We start from the raw sequence: 20,427 nt of genomic DNA on the forward strand, positions 1-20,427 counted from the left end.
ATTGGGCCCTTAGGCAGCTTTCCCCATACGTCGTGATAGCTGGGCTTCAACAGTTTTGTCCAGCAGACATTAATGGTCAGTTGATCATTTATGACGCAAGTGCAGTTTCAAATGCAAATTGTCATGTTTTTTACCTTCAATTCAGTGGAATTCCAGCATAACTGCAGCCGCGTTTGAAGCTGCACCCACTGCAGTTGCACTTGGTGCTTCAAAACATGTGGTAGCAAATCAGATGCAATTTTCAGGTAACATTTTCAGAATTGGGATTGTATCACTTCTGGGGCTTGGGGTGAAATGATGTTTGATTCTTTTAGGACATGTCTGCTGTGCTTATTAACGCAATTGAAATGCACTATGGGAAGCCTGGAATTACCATCCCTTTCTGGGTGGCAGTAGCTCCAAGGTTCCCCAGCATCTATAGGTGCCTTTGCACAGCGTGTTTGTAAATTAACGCTATTGTGTTTATAGAGTTCATTGGAATTCTTAAAACTGGGAATATAAACAGCACAGAAACACTAGGGCATAGTAATCAGCAGGGAATTCCACAGCTTTGTGTATAGGATTCTTAGAAGCATATTAATTAAATATTGAGAATAGTTCATATTTGCTGCTCAGAAAATCTTGTGCAAGTGATTGGAAAACTCCCCTCTGTGAATTGTAACAAACTTTTATTCCCCTCCCATTGAGATATACTGTATATTTATGACCCATGATGTGTGCCGAGAGGAGTTGGGTGCAATACTTAACCAAACAATGTATATTATTATTATTATCATTATTATTATTAATATTGATGTACAGCATGGTAAAATAATAGGGTGAAGCTTCAAGCATAATTCTCTGGACAGATCTGGAAAGATACTGATCCTTCCACCAATATACATTTTCTAAAAGCCTACAGTAGATGGTGCTGCGGATCTGTAATACATTAAATCGCAAATACAAATCTGGTCACCTAAGGACAAAGTTGTTAAAACACCAAACAGTGGGCAATGTTACGTCGTGCAGGTTACTTTCTACATATACTGTATGCCATTAGGGTACTCAGGGTAAATCCAATTGTCCAGTTATCTTGTAAGCAAGGCTTTAGTATGTTTAGTAGCTCTGGCAATGATAGGATAAAGCACATAGTGAGCATATTGTCAAAGTTATGTGTTTTTGCTGGGATGAACTTTAACTATGGTATCCAAATCATGGAGCACCAGGCAGCATTAGGGTCATATTAAAAAGTCCAATTTTGTTGATAATGCATCATAAAACCATATTAGGCAACAGTGTAAATCAGCCCCACGCTCAACAAACTTTAACTATAAACTGTAGCACACACATATCAAACACAACAAAATAAAGGTCTTGGTAATGTAATAAAAGGTGCAAAGTTTGCAACAGGTCTAGACACAGCAACCAATCAGCAAGTAGTATTTACTAGTTACCTATTTTAAAGCATCTCATTGGTTGTCATGGTTTACTTCACCTGCTGGGTCAGGGAACAGGAGCACCACCCAGAAGAAATCTTCTAACAACTCTCCAGCATTACCTACTGACCCAAGCACCCCTCCAAACATTGTCTACTAAAATTATTTTAGACATGAAGTAAACCCAATAAGATTGTTTGCCTCCAATAGGGAAGAATTATATCTTATTTGGGATCAAGTACAAGGTACTGTTTTATTATTAAAAAAGAAAAAGGAAATTGTTTTTAAAAATATTATTTATTTTGTTAAAATGGAGTCTATGGAAAGATAACGGGCTTCTGGATAATGAATCCCATACCTTCGCTTACCCCCAAGTTATTTCATTGTTCACTGGTTTACAGCAGAAATGTAATTATCCTATACACTTATCTTTGAAACTGTCTCATTCTGAGCAGTGAAGCAAATTGCATCTACATTTGCATTCATGATTAATTGCAACACTTACAACAAAAGCCAGTGGTATTAGTATATTATTCCTGGTCCAGTCCTTTGCTTACCATGCATGGATTTGTGTAGTTATTATATGATCAATATTGATCAGTAATTATCTGATCTGATATAAAGCATTTTTTTTCTCCAAGCCTATAAAATACTGGCTAGGTAGCAACTCTATATACCAGTGTGGTGATATAACATTAAGAAATATATGTTTTCCAATGCATTCTTAAAACAATATTGCATCATCTGTAAACTGGATTGGTGGTATTTCCATGTCTGGGTACTTTTGGCCATGCAGGATACTAAATGTTAATTTCAATATTATGTTTATTTCATGGGGGATAACAGTGATATGTGTTGCTTTGTTCAATTTATAGTTACAGGTCTATTGACAGGAAATGTCTTTGTTCTTCGACAGATTTATCTGTAAGTGTGTTACTGGCTCCCTCTGCTGATAGTTTAAAGCAACTCTTGTGTCTTAAAAGATGCAGAGATATTAGAAAAAGGCATTAATTATGAAAGTGAGTCTGTAGTTGTCTTCTATTCAGAAAGACGTTGCGCTCATTATATACAGAATATATTTGTGCATAAACAGTATCTAAAGTATCCATGACACTGAGTACTTTTCATGACTCTGAATTTCGTCCATCGCAGTAATGCAATGCATTACACATTGGAGGGTGATGCCATTTCATCTTCAGGGAATCAGACTTTTTTTTTAGCACTTAGCAGATCGATCTGGCCCAGCTTCTTTGCTTGGTTATTGAGTAATTAAGTCTCATCTTCTATGTCTTGGTGTATCTTGTGTTCCTTCATTATGTTTCTGACCCTTATTTATGGCTTTTGGATCCTGTTTCTCACCCAGCATGCATTCTAGCATGCATTCAGGCATGCGCTTGCAGGGGAGCACTTGCGAGGGCAGGTGCAAGGACCCTGTGGCCTATGAGCCTGTTCTCACCTGCCCCCGTGAGTGCTTATTACTGGACTGTCTTTTGTCCTGACCTGGCCTGCTACTAATATTCTGCTCACTGATCCAGTTAGTATTCACGCTGTCACTGTGCCTCCATTTAGACTTCAGTTTGCTGTAAACAGTCACCTATTTGACTTTGCCAACAAGAGTTGTTTCCTGAAAGAAAAATTAAGAAAATGTGCTCATTATTATTAACATGTCAGATTACACTGGAGCCATCTGTGACTTCTCTGCTATTGTAGTCTAATTTATCCTCAGGCCACCTGCCACCTTAAATAGTCTCCCACACTCTCTAAAAATTGCCCCCACAAGTGGTAGGCTGCCCGCACTGGGTGGGAGCTCCCGTGCATTTGGCCATGTTTGGGCACACAATATATAAGTGAATGCTGCAACTTGCATGGTATGTGCATGTACGTGACGTCGGATTGAGAGGCACCTTTGTCATAAGCTGATTACATGCATGCGCACTACACAACCAGGAGCCCTCTTCTGGTGCAGGCAGCCGAGTGCTGAGGGGTAGATAGATAGATAGATAGATAGATAGATAGATAGATAGATAGATAGATAGATAGATAGATAGATAGATAGATAGATAAAAAGATATCCCAGACTCTGAAATTACCCAGTCCACCTTTAAATCAGATACATCAAAATGCACACTGCATTGTGGGTAAACAAACATTGCATTTTGCATACTGCACAGGTGTAAAGTAAATGAGTAGTAGATTGATGGGTCAAAGTGCCTTATAATTTATTTCTGGTGTATCTAGTATTAAGGAGGGAAGGAAAAAGATCACTTGATAAGGGTCAACAACAAAAAAATTATCCAAATAATGCAAGACTGATCCTGACTCATGGCACGCTACTCATTCCAAAAAGAGCTTATAAGGAGGTGCATGTTAATGATAATTTAATATAATAGCCCAACAGATGGAAATATTCCTTGTGTACTATAAGAAATAAATGGGAGATTCAGTATTGGTGTTTGCTGGCAGGATACATTTTCCTGCCTTGCAAATTATATAAACTTTGTTTTGCAAAAAAAAAAAAAAGCTTTTACCACCATCAACTGACTTCCAAATATAGGATGTCTCCATTTTCTGGATTTTCTCTTGAAAATAAAATTCAAAGGAGAAATCCTGAGGATTGTGCATGCATTGAAGTGCAGTGGTCTAAAATTCTGCCCTGTCAGCTTTTCAGCTACTGGGGCACTTTTCCCCCTAGCTGACTTGAGGTTACTTTCCCACCTTGAATAAAGCTTTAACTTAAAATGTAAAAAAAAATGGTAGAACATCTGCCTTGCAGCAATGGGGTCCTGTTTTCAGTTTAGACACTTTATACAGAGGAGTTTTTATGTTCTCCACCTGTCTGTGTGGGTTTCATCTGGGTATCCTCCCACACTCCAAAAGCATACAGGAAGTTTAATTAGCTTCTGATAAAACTGACCATAGTGTGAGTTAATGTGATAAGGATCTTAGATTATAAGCAGCAGAGTGGACAATGGTATCTGAGGTCCACTGGAAACCATATCCTAAAGGCCCACCACCCCGGCTGCTGCGAAAGCTTGCCCCAGCCCCCATCAGATCAGTGCTTCTATACAAGTCATAGAACCCCAGAGTTACTTTTAATGTCCTCATATATAAGTAAGTGTTTAATGAAACTAATGTTCTCGCTGTAAAAAATCTTTTTGAACTTTTCATTTGAATTTTGCGTTTTGCTTGGCTGCATTAAATACAATGTGGAGATATGATGTTTGTGAACTCCTTTCTCTTACTGATTGGTTGTGATGAGTATAAAGTTAAACCCTCTGCTTTTTCTGATCTTTATCTTGCCTTTCCCAGCTGATCTGCTGTGGACATTTTTTTCCTGCAAGCTGCTACTCACATTTCACATTATAGCTTCTACAGTATCTTCTGCTCTGGGGACCATCTGCTCTTCTTCCAGGGATCCTAGCATCACTTCCATCTGACTTATGCCGCTCAATGGACTTATGCCGCTCAATGTAGAAAAAGGGAAAACATAACTTTGTTTTGTGCTGATGCTACGTAAAGTAGATTTACCTTCAATCACCATTTATTAAATCTCCATCCATTAAAAACCATTGCTAGAGCTGCGTGCATTAAGCCTGATTATAGAGGCTGTAGAAAAGGGGGATGGGAAGGCAGCAGCCTGTACCCATGTGTTGCTCATTTCTGCTTATGTCTCCAAGCTATGTCTACAGAAGCTTCTATATTCTGGAACTTTTATGTTACCACTGAGAAGAGATGTCTGCTTCCCTAGGTTCATTTTCTTACTGTTGGCCAGCTGAACTATGAGCTGTGACTTCAGTAAATGAATGCATATAAAGTTCCTGAGCTGCTAAATATATCATTATGGAGGGGAAAGGGCAAGGGGGCAAGCGTGCAACTGGAGGTAGAGGTGGAAAGTTGTCAGGTTCCTTAAGAAGGATGAGCGGGTCCTTCAAACGCACATCTCTAAAGGGCTCTTCGTCTGGATCCCAGAAGGTATGTAAGAGACTGCAAGTTGGGATGATTTTCTCTGCCTTGTCTTTTTAACTCCATATTTTTAAAATTCAGTATAACTAAACAATAGCTTTTTATACATGTCAATTGCTTTCTGAGATTAAAATGGGTAAAGTTAAAGACAAATAAATATGACAAGATAATTATAATTCCATGATTTAAGATATTATCCAGAGAATGCTCATGCAAAGATTATCTTTCCCTTTACTTTTACTAATGGTACAGAATACAAAACAATGTGAAAGTAAAAGCAGGAAAAACTCAAGTTAATGAGTATGTGTATATAAAAAAGGCAATTTGCATTTAATCATGAATGACTATTATGTCATTAGACATGAAGCTCTTTTTGTATAGTTTCATGGATAGACTGAACATTAATTCTAGAAGTCCAGTATTGTTCAGTATAGGTACTGGATCTGTTATTGGAAAGTGTAATGTCAGCTGCAGGGGCATGCCAACATGATGGACGTACTACACAGAATAAACTGTTACTACTTTTATTTTGCTTTTTACAAGAACTTAATCCTAAACAAATGACTACAGTATGGCATAAAAAGACTATGAAGCATATGTTGATCATAAGTAGTGATGGGAGAATATGTCCAACGAAATTTGCGAAACGGCATAAAATTTGCGAAACGCATTGAATGCAATGGTCATAAAAATTATTTTGATGCGCATCGATTTCGATGCCCGCGACAATTTGTATATGCACGCCTATTTTGTCCAAATGCGTTAAAGTGAATGGACGTCCGAATAATTTTGACGCGCATCAATTTTTATGCGTGATTGTTCTGATACACGCAGCGAATTTTTCAACACCGAATTTTCTCTGCAGTTATGCAAATTTATTGGACCACGGCGAAACGCGATAAATCGCAGCAACCTGTATTTGAACCTTTACAGAATTTAAGATGGATGGAATCCATGTCTGTTGAGAAAACAGATCTCAACATTTGTACAAAAAACTATTTTTTTTTGTTCTGCTGTTTTTTTACTAGTTCATTGGGAGCTGTCTCTTATCCGTATGTCTCTGAATGATTTAAAGTAGCCTTAAAATGAGCAGCTTCCTGTTCTGCAGGAAGTTTGATACAGAGGAAATGCATTTCCCTGAGAAACAACTAATGCAGTAAACAATGACTTAATTGCACTGTATTGCTTTTATATTGTGTTTATATAGTAGCAACTTGTATTAAACCCCCTTAAATAAAGGGAAGCTTCCCTTTGTATGTAATGGGACCAAGAATAATCATTATGAGATGTGTCTCTCTCTCTCTCACTACTAATGGCCATGGTAATTTTTTTACCATGACTGTACAGAACCTAGCAATCACTTTATATCTTTGTATTTCAGAAGTTGAGCCGAGATTTTTGGACATTTTTTAAATGTCTGGTCATACACATTAGGGCCTTCATTAATTTTCTCAAATATATTCCAGTAGTCACACGTCCATTATAACATATTTGCACCAGTAGAAATAACCCAAGGAGGCCTATTCTAATGCTACACAAGTGCAAAATTACATCTACATTAGTAAATCTTCTTATTTGTGTGATATCTGGGAGTCAGTTATTCATATTCTAAATCAGTGATGCAAAGAGGTGACTGTTATATGTATATTATTATTAGAAAAAAAGGAAATTGTTTTTGAAAATTAGAATTATTTGCTCTCTCTATGGGAGATGGTTTTCCTGTAATTCTGAGCTTTATGGATAATGGATTTCCATTCCCACATGGACCCCTGACATCTCAGCCAGACACTGCTTAGAGTTAATGTGCAACCAGCCCTACTATAACTAGTTTTAGCGAAAGTGTTAAATGTCATATTGTCAGGCATTTCTTGAAAGTGTTGAGTCTTTTAATACAGAATATTTACTTATCTTACTGACTAAAGAGGATGTAGCTCACAATTTATTCCAATAACTCAAAGAAAAAAACTATTCATTTTAATGCTGCGTTATATTCCCAAATTTTTCTTTCATTATTTTTTCTGAAATTGCCTTTGACAGTATCTTATCACTTTTGCCTTTGATGCTGCGGCTAAAGCTGCAAACATGTTTTCCAACTCAGTTTTCTGGTTTTTGCTTTTCGTCTGTATCATCTCATGATCAATAAACTGCATTTGAAGTCTATAACAGGCATCAGGGAAAAACAGCACACGATATCAAAAAGAACAGTTGATAAATGAAGCAGTAGAGGCATAAACATAAACAGAATTAAATAATAATATACAAGCCTATCACTTAGCTGGAGGCTAGGGAAGTTTTGCTTTAGACTGTGTGGCTAGCATTTTCAAAGATGGAAAGGCTCTGGATTAAGTGAATACCATGTAAAGTAGATTATAGGTAAAATACACTGATAATGCCTTAGTTCAGTTTTATAAGAATCTTTACAAGAATTATTATGTAGCTGCTAGTAATGTAAGGGTTGACCCAAAACCCATGGTGACCTACAGGTTGACACCTGGTTTGGTGGATATGGGTTGAAATTTGGCCAACCATTGCAGGTTAAGGTTGGATGCGGGTCAAACTAGAGAAGTACACTTATAATATAGTAGAAAGCAGGAAATATCCAAGGCAGTAACTATGACTGCAAAGTGTTTTTATTGGGGAAAATTGTACTGGCACTTCATCTGGCTCAGGCCTAATGTGATATTTATATCAGGATTTGGCTACTGGGATTCTAATATCAGCAATCAAACCCTAGGACATTTCTGATGGCATCCTGGTCGTTCTGCCAACAACTGATGAATGGTGGTGTCCACATTTTCATTATCTTCTCATTGCATGTCAAAGCTGGTGAAAGGACATTACTAACATTAATACAGTTTAGTAGTTTTTGTATGACTTTTACAAAGTCCATGAGTCAAAAGACTGCTGTATAACCCATGACCAGCTGGTGCCCTAAATCAGTTTAACAAATTTACCACAAAATAAGGACATGAAGCAGCAATACCGACAGCAAATCATGGGCACTGATAAAAATAGACAAAAAGTAGTTTGGTACAGGAATGGCCATGGAACTGCATATGACTACTATAGATTTATGTAAATCAGGTACTTCTAGAATAAACCAACCAACAAAAAAATTATTTGCATTAAAATCATCTGCTCTAACAAATGGGAGATGGGTGCTTATACTATGATTACAGTCATTGACTCTGAACGTATGGGTAAATAAACCCATTGATACTGATCAGATATTGGCTTCAGACACTGATTTCAGACATGAGTTCCTTGTAAGTTATGTGACAATGGATATCTAATAGTGCCCCTGCATACTTTGGGATGGGTGGTGTACTATTGGAAACGAATTTAAAAAGGTGTACATACAGCCTTTGTGAACTTCGCCAACTGCTTTGTCTGTCTTCCTAGAATGTACAATGCACTCACAGCAGCCCATTGTACATTGTACCACGTTTCTAGAAATCTGTGCAGATTTATTGCTGTGCTCAGAGTACTCTTTGTAAAACTGCTAGGAATGTTACACACAGACAATCCATGATTTTAGAATTGAATCATAGACATGGATTCATTGGGGCAAATTCACTAACCGGAAAAAAATTCACCAGCACTGGCTTTGCATACACGCAACACTTCACCAGGCGTAAATTCGCCTGGACATCGCTAACTCATGAAGATCCGAAGTTGTGCACAGGGTTCCGAACACTTACGATCTTTTTCAGTCTATCACCCTTTAAATAGGAAAAAACGCCAGCATTTTTTGGGACTTAGAAACGTTTTACATTTTTTTGGACCAAGTCCTATCTACTCTATTGCACTTCGTCTGGTCTGAGGTGGTGAAGGCAAGTCTGGTGATAGAGGTAACGTTCAGTAAAATCAAAAAATTAGTGAATTAGCGTAGTTACGTCCATTCGCCAGTGCGAAAATTCGCCTGGCGTTAGAGTGCGAAGTTGTGCCAGAGTCTATCTCCTTCGCTAGCAAATTTACGCTAGCATCCGTTAAAGTGGCATAGTGAAGTAACGCTGGCAAATTTTCACCAGCTTTAGCCACTTCGCCCTTTAGTAAATTCCCCCCATTGTTGGGGTATCATTCATATATATATATATATATATATATATATATATATATATATATATATATATATATATATATATATAGATATATATATAGATATATATCCACATTATGATGTTAATCTGGGTAGACAAAAGCATCCGCACAATTGCCCAACAAGCAGATGGTTGGTCAACTTGGAAACCCACCTAGAAGGTAACTGGCCAATACAGGGAGGCAGGTTCAGAATCATATTGGTTAACAGCAGTGGCGTAACTACAGCCCATGGTCGCATGGGGGCCCAGGAAAAAGGGGTCTGTTTCCTCTTTAGCGTTCAAATCTCCCTTCCCACCACTTCTTCTTTTAATGGTTTAATGGTCCTGGTTAACAGAGTACATGATTAGAGGCATAGCTGATGTCAGGCCACAGGCTAAGGTAGAGTCTAAAGGAGGCTCTATTTGGCAGTACACCTGGTTTTATGCAACCAAAGTTTGCCTCCAAGTCTGGAATTCAAAAATAAGCACCTGTCACTGAGAACAGCCAAGGGGTTGGTGAGCAACATGTTGCTTGTGCACCACTGGTTGGGGATTACTGGGTTTAGGCCAACCAAACGATCAGACTTTAAGGAAACTGAAGTTAGACTTATAATGGGCAGTGAGGCATTGCTCTAAAAACCAATACAGACCACATTTAATCATCCAATAATAAATCCAAATATACTTACTTGTTTGATGCTGTGACCCGGGTGCCTCTGCCCAGAGTCCGCTACTCCAAGGTCTCTGAGGAAGTGCATAGACACGGAATGCGTCAGACCTCAGGCACTGTTTTTACCAGATGTATTAATAAAAATTAACATTTATTGATTCAAGCTGTTGACTTGTAGTTTCCTGGTGTGCGCTGCCACTATTGGGTATTTGCTTACCCCCAACAACTTTGATAAGTCGAGAGCAGACTTATTTGAGTCTGTGAAAAGCAATGTATGAATAGGCAATATAATAGGAGCCTTGGAGATTGAAGCCTGTAGCTAGCATTCCTAGAAGAGGTGAAGCAACAACTGGGCTTCTATGCCCACACTGTACTCAGCTTGGCCTTTTTATTACTCTTACTGAACTGGGGGGTTGTTTATTAGCAACACTTAGACTCTTAAGAACTTTAAAGGTCTAGTATCCCAGATTAACCAACCCTTGCTCCTTGATCAGCAACAAGGGCTTGTTGTGGTTCTTCAAGGAATTGTAGGGCCCCATGATTAATCAAGGCCTCCACAGATGTATTTGTATATCACCATCATAAAAATGTGGGTGTGACTGTTTAGGGTAATAACTGGTAAAGCTTGCCCTGACCCAGTATCCTACAGCAACCAATCAACAATTAGCATTTATTAGTCTAATGCAGTAAGAATAATGCAAAGCAATTGCTTGCTGTATGTTGTTGATATTAATTAAATAGTTCCCCCTGTCTCTTATATAGCACCCTAAATCATCAGACATCAGAAATTTGTGCCTGTAGAGACCTTCTCATGCATCCGTATTAACCACTATCAGTAGTAACCATTACGTTTTTCAGTACGTGATGTTCTGGTGTCGCTCAGAAAGATTTCATCTGGATGTTATGCAAAATGTTGATGTGTACTTAGAGACAGCAGGGAAAAGGCAGCCAAAGATTAATCTCTGATAATGGCACGGCCAAAGAGCTAGCAGCTGGTGTGGATTAATATTCCTTAATATCTGCTTTCATGTGATTAATAGATAGATGGTTAAAACCTTTACCTACAGAGAGTGTTGTAGCTCTAGTGACACTGGGCACGTCTTTAGTGCTCTCTGAGCTTATGTAGCAGGTAATGTGAGTTCACATAATCACTGCTTATGTGTCAGCTTCCTGGAAACTGCCTTTCAACACATATCACAATAAATTATTTTCTCCTGCTAAAAGCCTTGTTTGTAAATGACCCATTTTCAGATTTGGAGTTTAACGTTCATTTGTACATATTCTGAATTTTCTATATCATCAGTGACCTATTTTCTTAATACTGGTCAAGTTGAAATGAACTGTGATTTCATTTTAGCTTTTTTGGATTCTGATTCTAAGTCTTATAGTTATTGTACCAGGGTTAGCTTTTAAAAGGTACGGTACATTTACCTTGTTAATAATTAAGATGTATTGTGTCAGTTCAGAGGCATCAGCAGATACGATTTATTTCTGGACAGACGGTAGTCACCTGGCAGTACAAAACCAGTTATTGTGGAGCCCATATGTATTACAAGTATGGGATCTGTTATCAGGAAACCTGTAATCTAGAAAGCTCTGAATTACGGGAAGGCCATCTCCCATATACTCCATTTTATCCAAATAATCCAATTTTTTAAAAATTATTTCTTAATAAAATAGTACCTTGTACTTGATCCAAACTACTTTTAATCTTTATTGGAAGCAAAACCAGCCTATTGGGTTTATTTAATGTTTAAAAGATTTTCTAGTAGACTCAAGTTATGAAGATCCAATCCACAGAAACCCTAGGTCACAAGCATTCTGGATAACAAGTCACATACCTGTAATATATGTGAAGTGAGGCCATGTTGCCTGAGCATATTTCTGTTTTTATGGACAGTTTTACATACAGATCAGATCTCAGATCAGAATCATCGTTGGTACGCAAGCAATCTTGTAGACCAGAAGAGTAGTCCATATTACAGTTCAGTTTTTGTGCAATGGAGACATTTTTTCTAGTACCTTTAGTGATTCTCATCAACTTGAGTCTATGTAATCTTTTCTGCAGCCTCAGCAACTCTCTTTGAAGGTACATGCATTGGCAGCTTTGTATATGCTTTGTATAGGGTGGGAAAATATAGTAGGCCAAAGGCTGTCATTTTACAATAATAGGCAATTATGTGTTTTGTATATCATATTGAATGGCATTGGCTAGAGTTCAGATATAGTAGAAAGCCATATTCATCAGCCCCCAATGCCTTCTGATACAATGTCAGAATATAATGACAATGTGGAAGCTTTGAACTGATCCAGTTTCATGTATTTTTGGGGCCACGGGCAAGTCTGTTTTTTTTTATGTTTGGATAACCATCTCATGTGAGATCACATCAGAGTAAAGTCATTAAATAAACAAATAACTTTTGCCATTATGTCACGTGATCAATTTGGATTATTGGTTGTGTATACATACTAAATAAACCTGGCTATACATGTACCACGACCATGAACCATGGATCCGACGCGACACGCGTCTGCATCCGACAATCGCGTCGCGTCGAATCAACGATGCAACTTCATCTGACATTTCTATCTCATACCTTATTTCAGTCGCATGAGATTTGCCGCATGCGTTTTGTCACAGCTCGTTGGATCGCGCCAAAAACGTCCGTGTAGTCCTACCCTTAAAGGGGTGGTTCACCTTTAAGGTAACTTTTATTATTTTTATTATCAATTCTAAGCAACTTTTCAATTGGTTTTCAATATTTATTTTTTATAGTTTTATAGTTAGTTGCCTTTTTCTTCTGACTCTTTGCAGGTTTCAAATGGGCGTCGCTGACTCCCTTCTAAAAAACTAATTTTCTCTAAGGCTACAAATATAGTATAGTTATTGTTACTTTTTATTACTGATACTTCTATTCAGGCCTCTCCTTTTCATATTCCAGTCTCTTATTCAAATCAATGCATGGTTGCTAGAGTAATTTGAACCCTAGTTACTAGATTGCTTAAAATGCAAACTGGAGAGCTGTTGAATAAAAAGGTAAATAACTCAAAAACCACAAATAATAAAAATGGAAACAAATTGCAAATTGTCTCAGAATATCACTCTCTACATCATACTAAACGTTATCTCAAAGGTGAACCACCCCTTTAAAGTATGTTATATAATAGCCGATTCTAAGCAACTTTTCAATTGTTTTTTTAGTATTTATTTTTATAGTTTTATAATTATTTGCTTTTTTCTTCTGACTCTTTCTAACTCTCAAATGGGCATCGCTGACTCTGTCTAAAAAACAAATACTCTGTAAGGCTACAAATGTAATATTATTACTACTATTTATCACTCATCTTTCTATTCAGGCCTCTCCTATTCATATTCCAGTTTCTTATTCAAATCAATGCATGGTTGCTAGGCTAATTTGGGCCCTAGCTATCAGATTGCTTAAAAGGCAAATTGAAGAGCTGCAAAATAAAAAGCTAAATAACTCACAAACCTTAAATAATAAAAAACAATTACAAATTGTCTCAGAATATTACTCTTTACATCATACTAAAAGTTATCTCAAAGCTGAACAGCCCCTTTAACCAAATTAGGTATAAAGGTCACCAAGCAACGCTTCTAGTTTATGGCAAGCTTTAGTAAGTTTGACAGAAATTTTCCCTAAAATTAGAGATGCATTACTATATGGGATTACACAAAGAGAAAGATTGAGGCAAAGCTGATCTGTTTTATACAGTGATATTTAAGTAATATATAAGTATTTCTTTGACAGGACATGGATTAGAATTTTCCTGTTTGCATACTTAAGTATGGGATTTCACTGCAAGTCATTATGCATTGGAGCTTCATCTGAATGCTGCTCAGAATACATCAGTGCAAGTTCATTATTATTATCCTTTATTTAGGCACATTTATGCATCGTTTATATTAGCCCCAGTTGAGTCTACACTCTAAAGTCCCTATGGAAATCATACACTATATTCCATTTTATCAAGAGGAAACCAATACAGACATGGGGAGAATATTCAAACTCCTTGCAGATAGTGCCCTGTCTAGGTTTGAGCCAAAAAGTTAAGCAATGCTATTTATGTTATAGAGAAGTCGAAGGTTGAAGTAGCCAATTCGATGATCTTCTTCACTATTCTAATCCTTCACTCGAGCTTAGTAAATGTGCCCCATAGTGTACCAAGTCAGAAAAACAATTTTATTCTATCCTCAAATAGAGTTTTAGCAAGCAGAGTGATATTAAGCCTAAGGCATATCAATTAATGGTTGGCTGAACTAGCCTGCTAGGTCACCAAAGGATCTCCCAATAAACCCAAGCCCCAATGGGCCCAGATTAGAACAAATCCCATCATCCGTTTATTACATGATCTAAACGATGTGGGATCAGCTCCTGTATAACCGCTTATTCTGTTATGCCCTAATTCTGATAGTGGTACCAAATGGATTCTTTGAACTAATACAGGTATGGGACCTATTATCAAGAATGCTCAGAACCTGGGGTTTTCCAGATAAGGGATCTTTCTGCAATTTGGTTTGTCTACTAAAAAAAATTTTAAACATTAAAAAAAACAGTAGTATTGTTTTGTCACTGATATAGATTTATTATATCTTAGTTTGAATCAAATACTAGCTACTGATTTATTATTACAAAGGAAAAGGAAATCATTTTTAAAATTTTAATTATTTGATTAAAATAGAGTCTGTGGCAGACAGCCTTTCCGTAAGTCGGAGCTTTCTGGATAATGGGTTTCCAGATAATGGATCCCATACCTGTACTGCTTTTTCCATTGATTTAAAGTTATTATATTACATAGTTTATTATATCATGTAAAAAAATATTTTCTGTTAAATGTAATTTTCTCATCCCTCTAATCACCATACACTTTGCTGTCATCTAAAAGACAGTATCAGGAACAGACTGAACCACTGCTCAGCATAATCATTGCTCTTTTTAATAAGCCTTTAAATGGTGTACAGATGGCTATGACTTTGAAAGGTATTATTCTCTGTCAGAGGAGAATTAACCCATTAACTAAGAGAATTAACCCATTAACTAATTAATATAAAACAAATTAAAACAACATTTACTTACTGCTATCTTTTTAAGGCATAAAAATGTATGACCTGTGATACTTGCAATGCTATAAGTGGAGCATGTAAGTACTGTGGGAGAGGCCATACACCATTCTATACTTATCCAAAAATAGGTGGAGATACACTTGTATCAAATAATAAAAAACATTTATGAGCGAAGCAGTAAACAGTAAAAGTACAAAAACATAGGGAATACACTAAATTAATTTATCATAGCGGTAGTGAAATGCATGTATAATAGCAATTCTTTTGATGTAAACAGTAACAATTAGATACAGTTTCTAATATGCACAACATTCAAAATTCAACATACAAGAAATTACAGTTTTTCTAATTCTTTACATAACCTAACTGAGATTTGTTAGTACAGTATAGAATCTATTAGCCAGAATGCTCGGAATATAGGTTTTTTTCCCACATAAGTGACTTTTCCTTAATTTGGATCACCATACCTCAGGTCTGCTAAAAATCATTTAAACATGTAAATAAACTCAACAGGATTGTTTTGTTACCAGTATGGATTCATGCTGCTTAGTCACCATTAAGTGCAAGGTACTTTTTAAGATGAAAAGATTAAGATTAAAATAAATGTTTCCAGATAAGGGAGCCCATACCTGTATATTAAAATGTATAACGATTGATTAGTGCATAAATTGATCTCTATATCCAGAAAAATTTAATACTTTTATAATATTTTGCAAAAATCATGCTTTAGTGAAGTTTTATGCACAGTATCATTTTAGTATTGCAACAAAACGAAACACATTTTGCCAACAATCTGCAACTTTTTAAAACCCTGACAGTGAATGGATGACGCAGAGTGCTGTGACCTCACAGTTTTTGGGGCAAAGGGTGTTTTTTTTACAGAGAGAATCAATACCGGTGCAAGGAAGTTTCCATGGTAGCTATCAAAGTACTGCTCTAGGATATAGTGCTCCATTCCGTTCAGAACCCTGTGCTGCAACTTTACAATGTTGGACCCAAGCACACCCTGGTTAGTGAGGCCACCTGTACAGGGAATTAATTGCTACAGTGCTGGTCTTGCGTTAATACAGATGAAAAGAAGCTTTTAAGCCTCCTTTCATAAACATGGCTCATTTTAGACTCTCTAAAATGACTAAAAAATGTAATTGCTAAAGTGCTAACTGGAACATTTTCTACATACAAGTATAAACGCTATTATTGGGAATGCTTGAGACCAGGGGTTTTTCAGATACGAGATCTTTCCACAATTTTGATCACTGTACCTTAAGTTTGCTAAAAAAAAATTTTTTATAAATATAAACTTACTTTTATAAGTAATAATAATAACAAAAACCCAATAGGATTGTTTTGCCACCAATATGGATCCATGCAACTTATTTACCATCAAGTACAAGCTGCGGTTTTACTATTACAGAGATAAAGGAAAGCATTTTTTCAAAATTAAAAACAGTTCAGTGTAAACATAAAAACTGTGTAAATAGATCTGAGTTAGTCAGTGACTTTAAGGGGTCACATGGGACATAACTATTCATTAAGATTGCAATTGATCCTTAGCATTTAGTTCAGATTCAAAAGCTGGTATGGGACCTGTTATCCATAATGCTCGTTCTGTAATTTAGATCACCATACCATAAGTCTGCTAAAAATCATTTATATATTTATTAAATCCAATAGGATTGTTTTCCCTTTAGTAAAGATTAATTATATCTTAGTTGGGATCAAGTATTATTACAGGAAAAATCATTTTTCTTTCATTTGATTATAATGGAGTCTATGGGAGATGGCTTTCTGGATAATGGGTTTCTGGATAATGGATCTCATACCTGTATAGTGATTGTCTTAATCGTAACAGCATCCTGTTCTAGCCAGGTGCAAACTTTTCATTCCTCTCTATTATAAGGAGTATGGCCAATAGCAGTTTTTGTGTTTGAGGGAAATTACAGAGAGGTCCCTTGCACAGGGAACAGTAGCTGCTAGGTGGTGCTGTTATTCTAAAAAATCTTGTTAGAACCTTGTATCAAGTGGTGTTTGTGTTTAGAACTGGAAAATGTGACCCGCATGCAATGTTTTCTTTGCTCCACTACAGCTGTGACATTACAGAAATGTTGTCAAAAGTTTTTCCCCCATACATACATATATGTTTGCCCAGATGTAGTAACCCATAGCACCCACTGAGATGTTTGCTTTTAAACAAGTGACCAATAAATGCTTCCTGCTGATTGGCAGGGATATATATATATATATATATATATATATATATATATATATATATATATATATATAATGTTTCAAAAAGTACCTGCACTCATACGTAGTCCAATGGTGGGTGCTTGGTCAAAGCTTGGCATATAAAAGTTCAAATTTGTTAATCAGTTACTGTAACTGAGCCTGTTGAATATGGTATTTTTTTTTGCTATTTTGTACACATTTTACCTGCACTCAGGCATGCTGTGTTTTTGTTTGGTGAGTGCTCCTCCATATATATAGGCACCCTAGGGCCTCTGCTTAGGGTGGCCCTCGGGTGCCGATATATTTGAAAATGTTTTTCAAAATAAAACAAAAAAACAACACCCACTGCAGAGACTTAGCACTGAAATCCTTTGGTGCCAGGAAACAGGGCCCAGTGTTTGAGCACTGGGAGTGACATTCATACTCATGTGATCTCATTTCACACACTGCGGGGGAAGCACAGTACAGTCTGGTGCCTACGATGCACTGGACCTAAATACATCCAGCTGATTAGTTGCCATAATTCCCATTTGAAAATGTATTAAATAATCCCATTAATTTGAAACTGTTGTCTTTAAAGGACCAGTACAGTCTACAAATTAAAGTATTGCCTTTTATATTTAAAGGAGAACTAAAGCTTAACAAAAGAAGTAGACTAGAAATTTTGTACATTATGTTTTGGGCTTTTGTACCAGCCCAAGGCAACCACAGCCCTTTAGCAGTGAAGATCTGTGTCTGCAAAGATGCCCCAGTAGTTCCCCATCTTCTTTTCTACTAATTCACTGCACATGCTCTGTGCTGCTGTCACTTACAGGGCTTAGGGACTGACTCACAATATACAGTACATATAGAATATAAATGTCACAATATAAGGCTGATTGGTAATTAATACAGATAATAAGTACATGGCAGCACAGAAACCAGTGCAACTAACATCAGCATTTAATAATAAACCCTATAGCATAAGTTTATATTACAGGCCAACCTAATTTTCCTCTTGATAATTTGTGACGACCCCTAAGCTTAGCTTCTCAACAGCTGCTCAGAGCCCACTGAGCATGTGAGTGTCACAGACACTTTCCAAGATGGTGACCCCCTGTGACAAGTTTGAAGTCCTGGATCATTGCTGCTATTGCGATGCTGCAACTTTAAACTGGTACAATAAGTTCAGTATATAAAACATGGCATTTTTAGTCATATTAATTTTTAGAGTTTAGTTCTCCTTTAAAGCATACATTTGTTGATACAGTACATGCAAATAAACCGATTCTTGGCAATAAACATTGTATTTTACATTAGAGAGGCATTTATTCTGTAGTGCTGTAGAGAGCCATAAATGGCATTTGAGTTTATCTTCCTGTGTAAGAACTAAACCCATTACAAAATTGTCTTGTTGCCACATGTAATGTGAATTGCCGCCCCAAGGGCTATACAGTAGTTTATTTATATAAACTATAGCAATGTTTCTGAAGCAAATGCACAATTTTTATTGGTGCAGAGCAATGGTTAAATGCATATAAATCACTTTTTGATATAAAATGTTTTTTGCTGTTACTGGTGCTTTAATGGTATAGTTTATCTTAGAAATTAACTATTAATATGATGTAGCATTAACATTTTGTTCTGCAATGCTCTACTATCTGGTTGCAAGGGTGCCACTTACTTACAAGACAATTTTTTAAATAAATATAAGAGTTTTTGGACAGAAAGATAAGCAATAAAAAGTAACAATAACCTTTTAGCATCACAAAGCAACAGTAATTGGTTACCAGTGTCAGTGATCCTAACCAGATTATTCACTTCCTTATTGCACACCTTCAAGAAGCTGAAAGCCCATTTAAGGGTAGGGACACACTGGGCGATTTGGGGAGATTTAGTCGCCTGGCGACTAATCGCAGCGACTTTTCTCCCCGAATGCTTCCCCTCTCTCTGCGCCTGGCTAAAATGAAAAATCGCCTGCGCTAATCACACGCAGCGATTCTTTTTCAGAAGTCGCCCCGAAGTTGCCTCACGAGGAAACTTTGGGCGACTTCGGAAAACGAATCGCCGCGTGTGATTAGCGCAGGCGATTTTTCATTTTAGCCAGGCGCAGAGAGAGGGGAAGCATTCGGGGAAGATTGGTCGTGGAAAGTCGCGGCGATTAGTCGCCAGGCGACTAAATCTCCCCAAATCGCCCAGTGTGTCCCAGCCCTAAAGCATAGGAGCCTAGATCTGCTGAGCTTTTTACTCTGCAGTGTTTGGAATACAAAAATGAATTATACATTTCCAATAAAAAAAACAGAGATGTTAAAGGACAACAAAAGCTTAAGAAGTAGGCTAGAAATGCTGTACTTTATCAGAATGTAATAATCAGACATGCAGCATCAGATTATATGACAGTCAAACCTGCTTGATCATTTGTGACGACCCTTAAAGGGATTGTTCACCTTTGAATTAACTTTTAGTATGATGTAGAGAGTGATGTGCAACCATGCATTGATTTGAATAAGAGACTGGAATATGAATAGGAAATGAATGGAAAGAGTCAGAAGAAGAAGGCATATGATTAAAAAATTAAACAAAATAAATAATGAAGACCAATTGAAAAGTTGATTAGAATTGACCATTCTATAGCATATTGAAAGTTTTCTTAAAGGTGAACCACCCCATCGCAAAAGCTGCTCAAAGCACACTGAGCATGTGCAGACAATCCTAACAAATCCAAGATAGTCATCTTTGAAGGCCTGTATCATTAGTGCTAAAGTTCAATATATTTATATAAAATATTATATTATATATATATAATATTATATTATAATATTAAATATTAAGAAAAAGTAGTCCTCAATACAATTGGATTTGACATAAATATCAGAGCTCTGTGACATTTAACTCAATAGTTTTAGAATACTGTTTGCATTTACCTGAATCAAGTGGCAGATTTACTAAGCTTGAGTGAATGGTTCGAATTTCAAAAAGTTCGAATTTCAAAGTAAATTTATGGGTTCT

General features: G+C 36.8%; 1 protein-coding gene across 1 annotated transcript in view; it reads left to right on the forward strand.

Annotated features, from left to right (window-relative positions):
* The first annotated feature begins 5,086 nt into the window (after positions 1-5,086).
* LOC108710294 (transient receptor potential cation channel subfamily M member 1-like) overlaps positions 5,087-20,427 on the forward strand; it is an 80,528-nt gene continuing 65,187 nt past the window's right edge. Inside the window, exon 1 of the mRNA XM_041586741.1 lies at positions 5,087-5,387. Coding sequence (XP_041442675.1) covers positions 5,256-5,387 — 132 coding nt within the window. The 5' untranslated portion in view covers positions 5,087-5,255. The remainder of the gene's footprint in view (positions 5,388-20,427) is intronic.

Source organism: Xenopus laevis, chromosome 3L (assembly GCF_017654675.1).
Source record: "Xenopus laevis strain J_2021 chromosome 3L, Xenopus_laevis_v10.1, whole genome shotgun sequence".
In the NCBI taxonomy this organism is placed as follows: Eukaryota; Metazoa; Chordata; class Amphibia; order Anura; family Pipidae; genus Xenopus; species Xenopus laevis.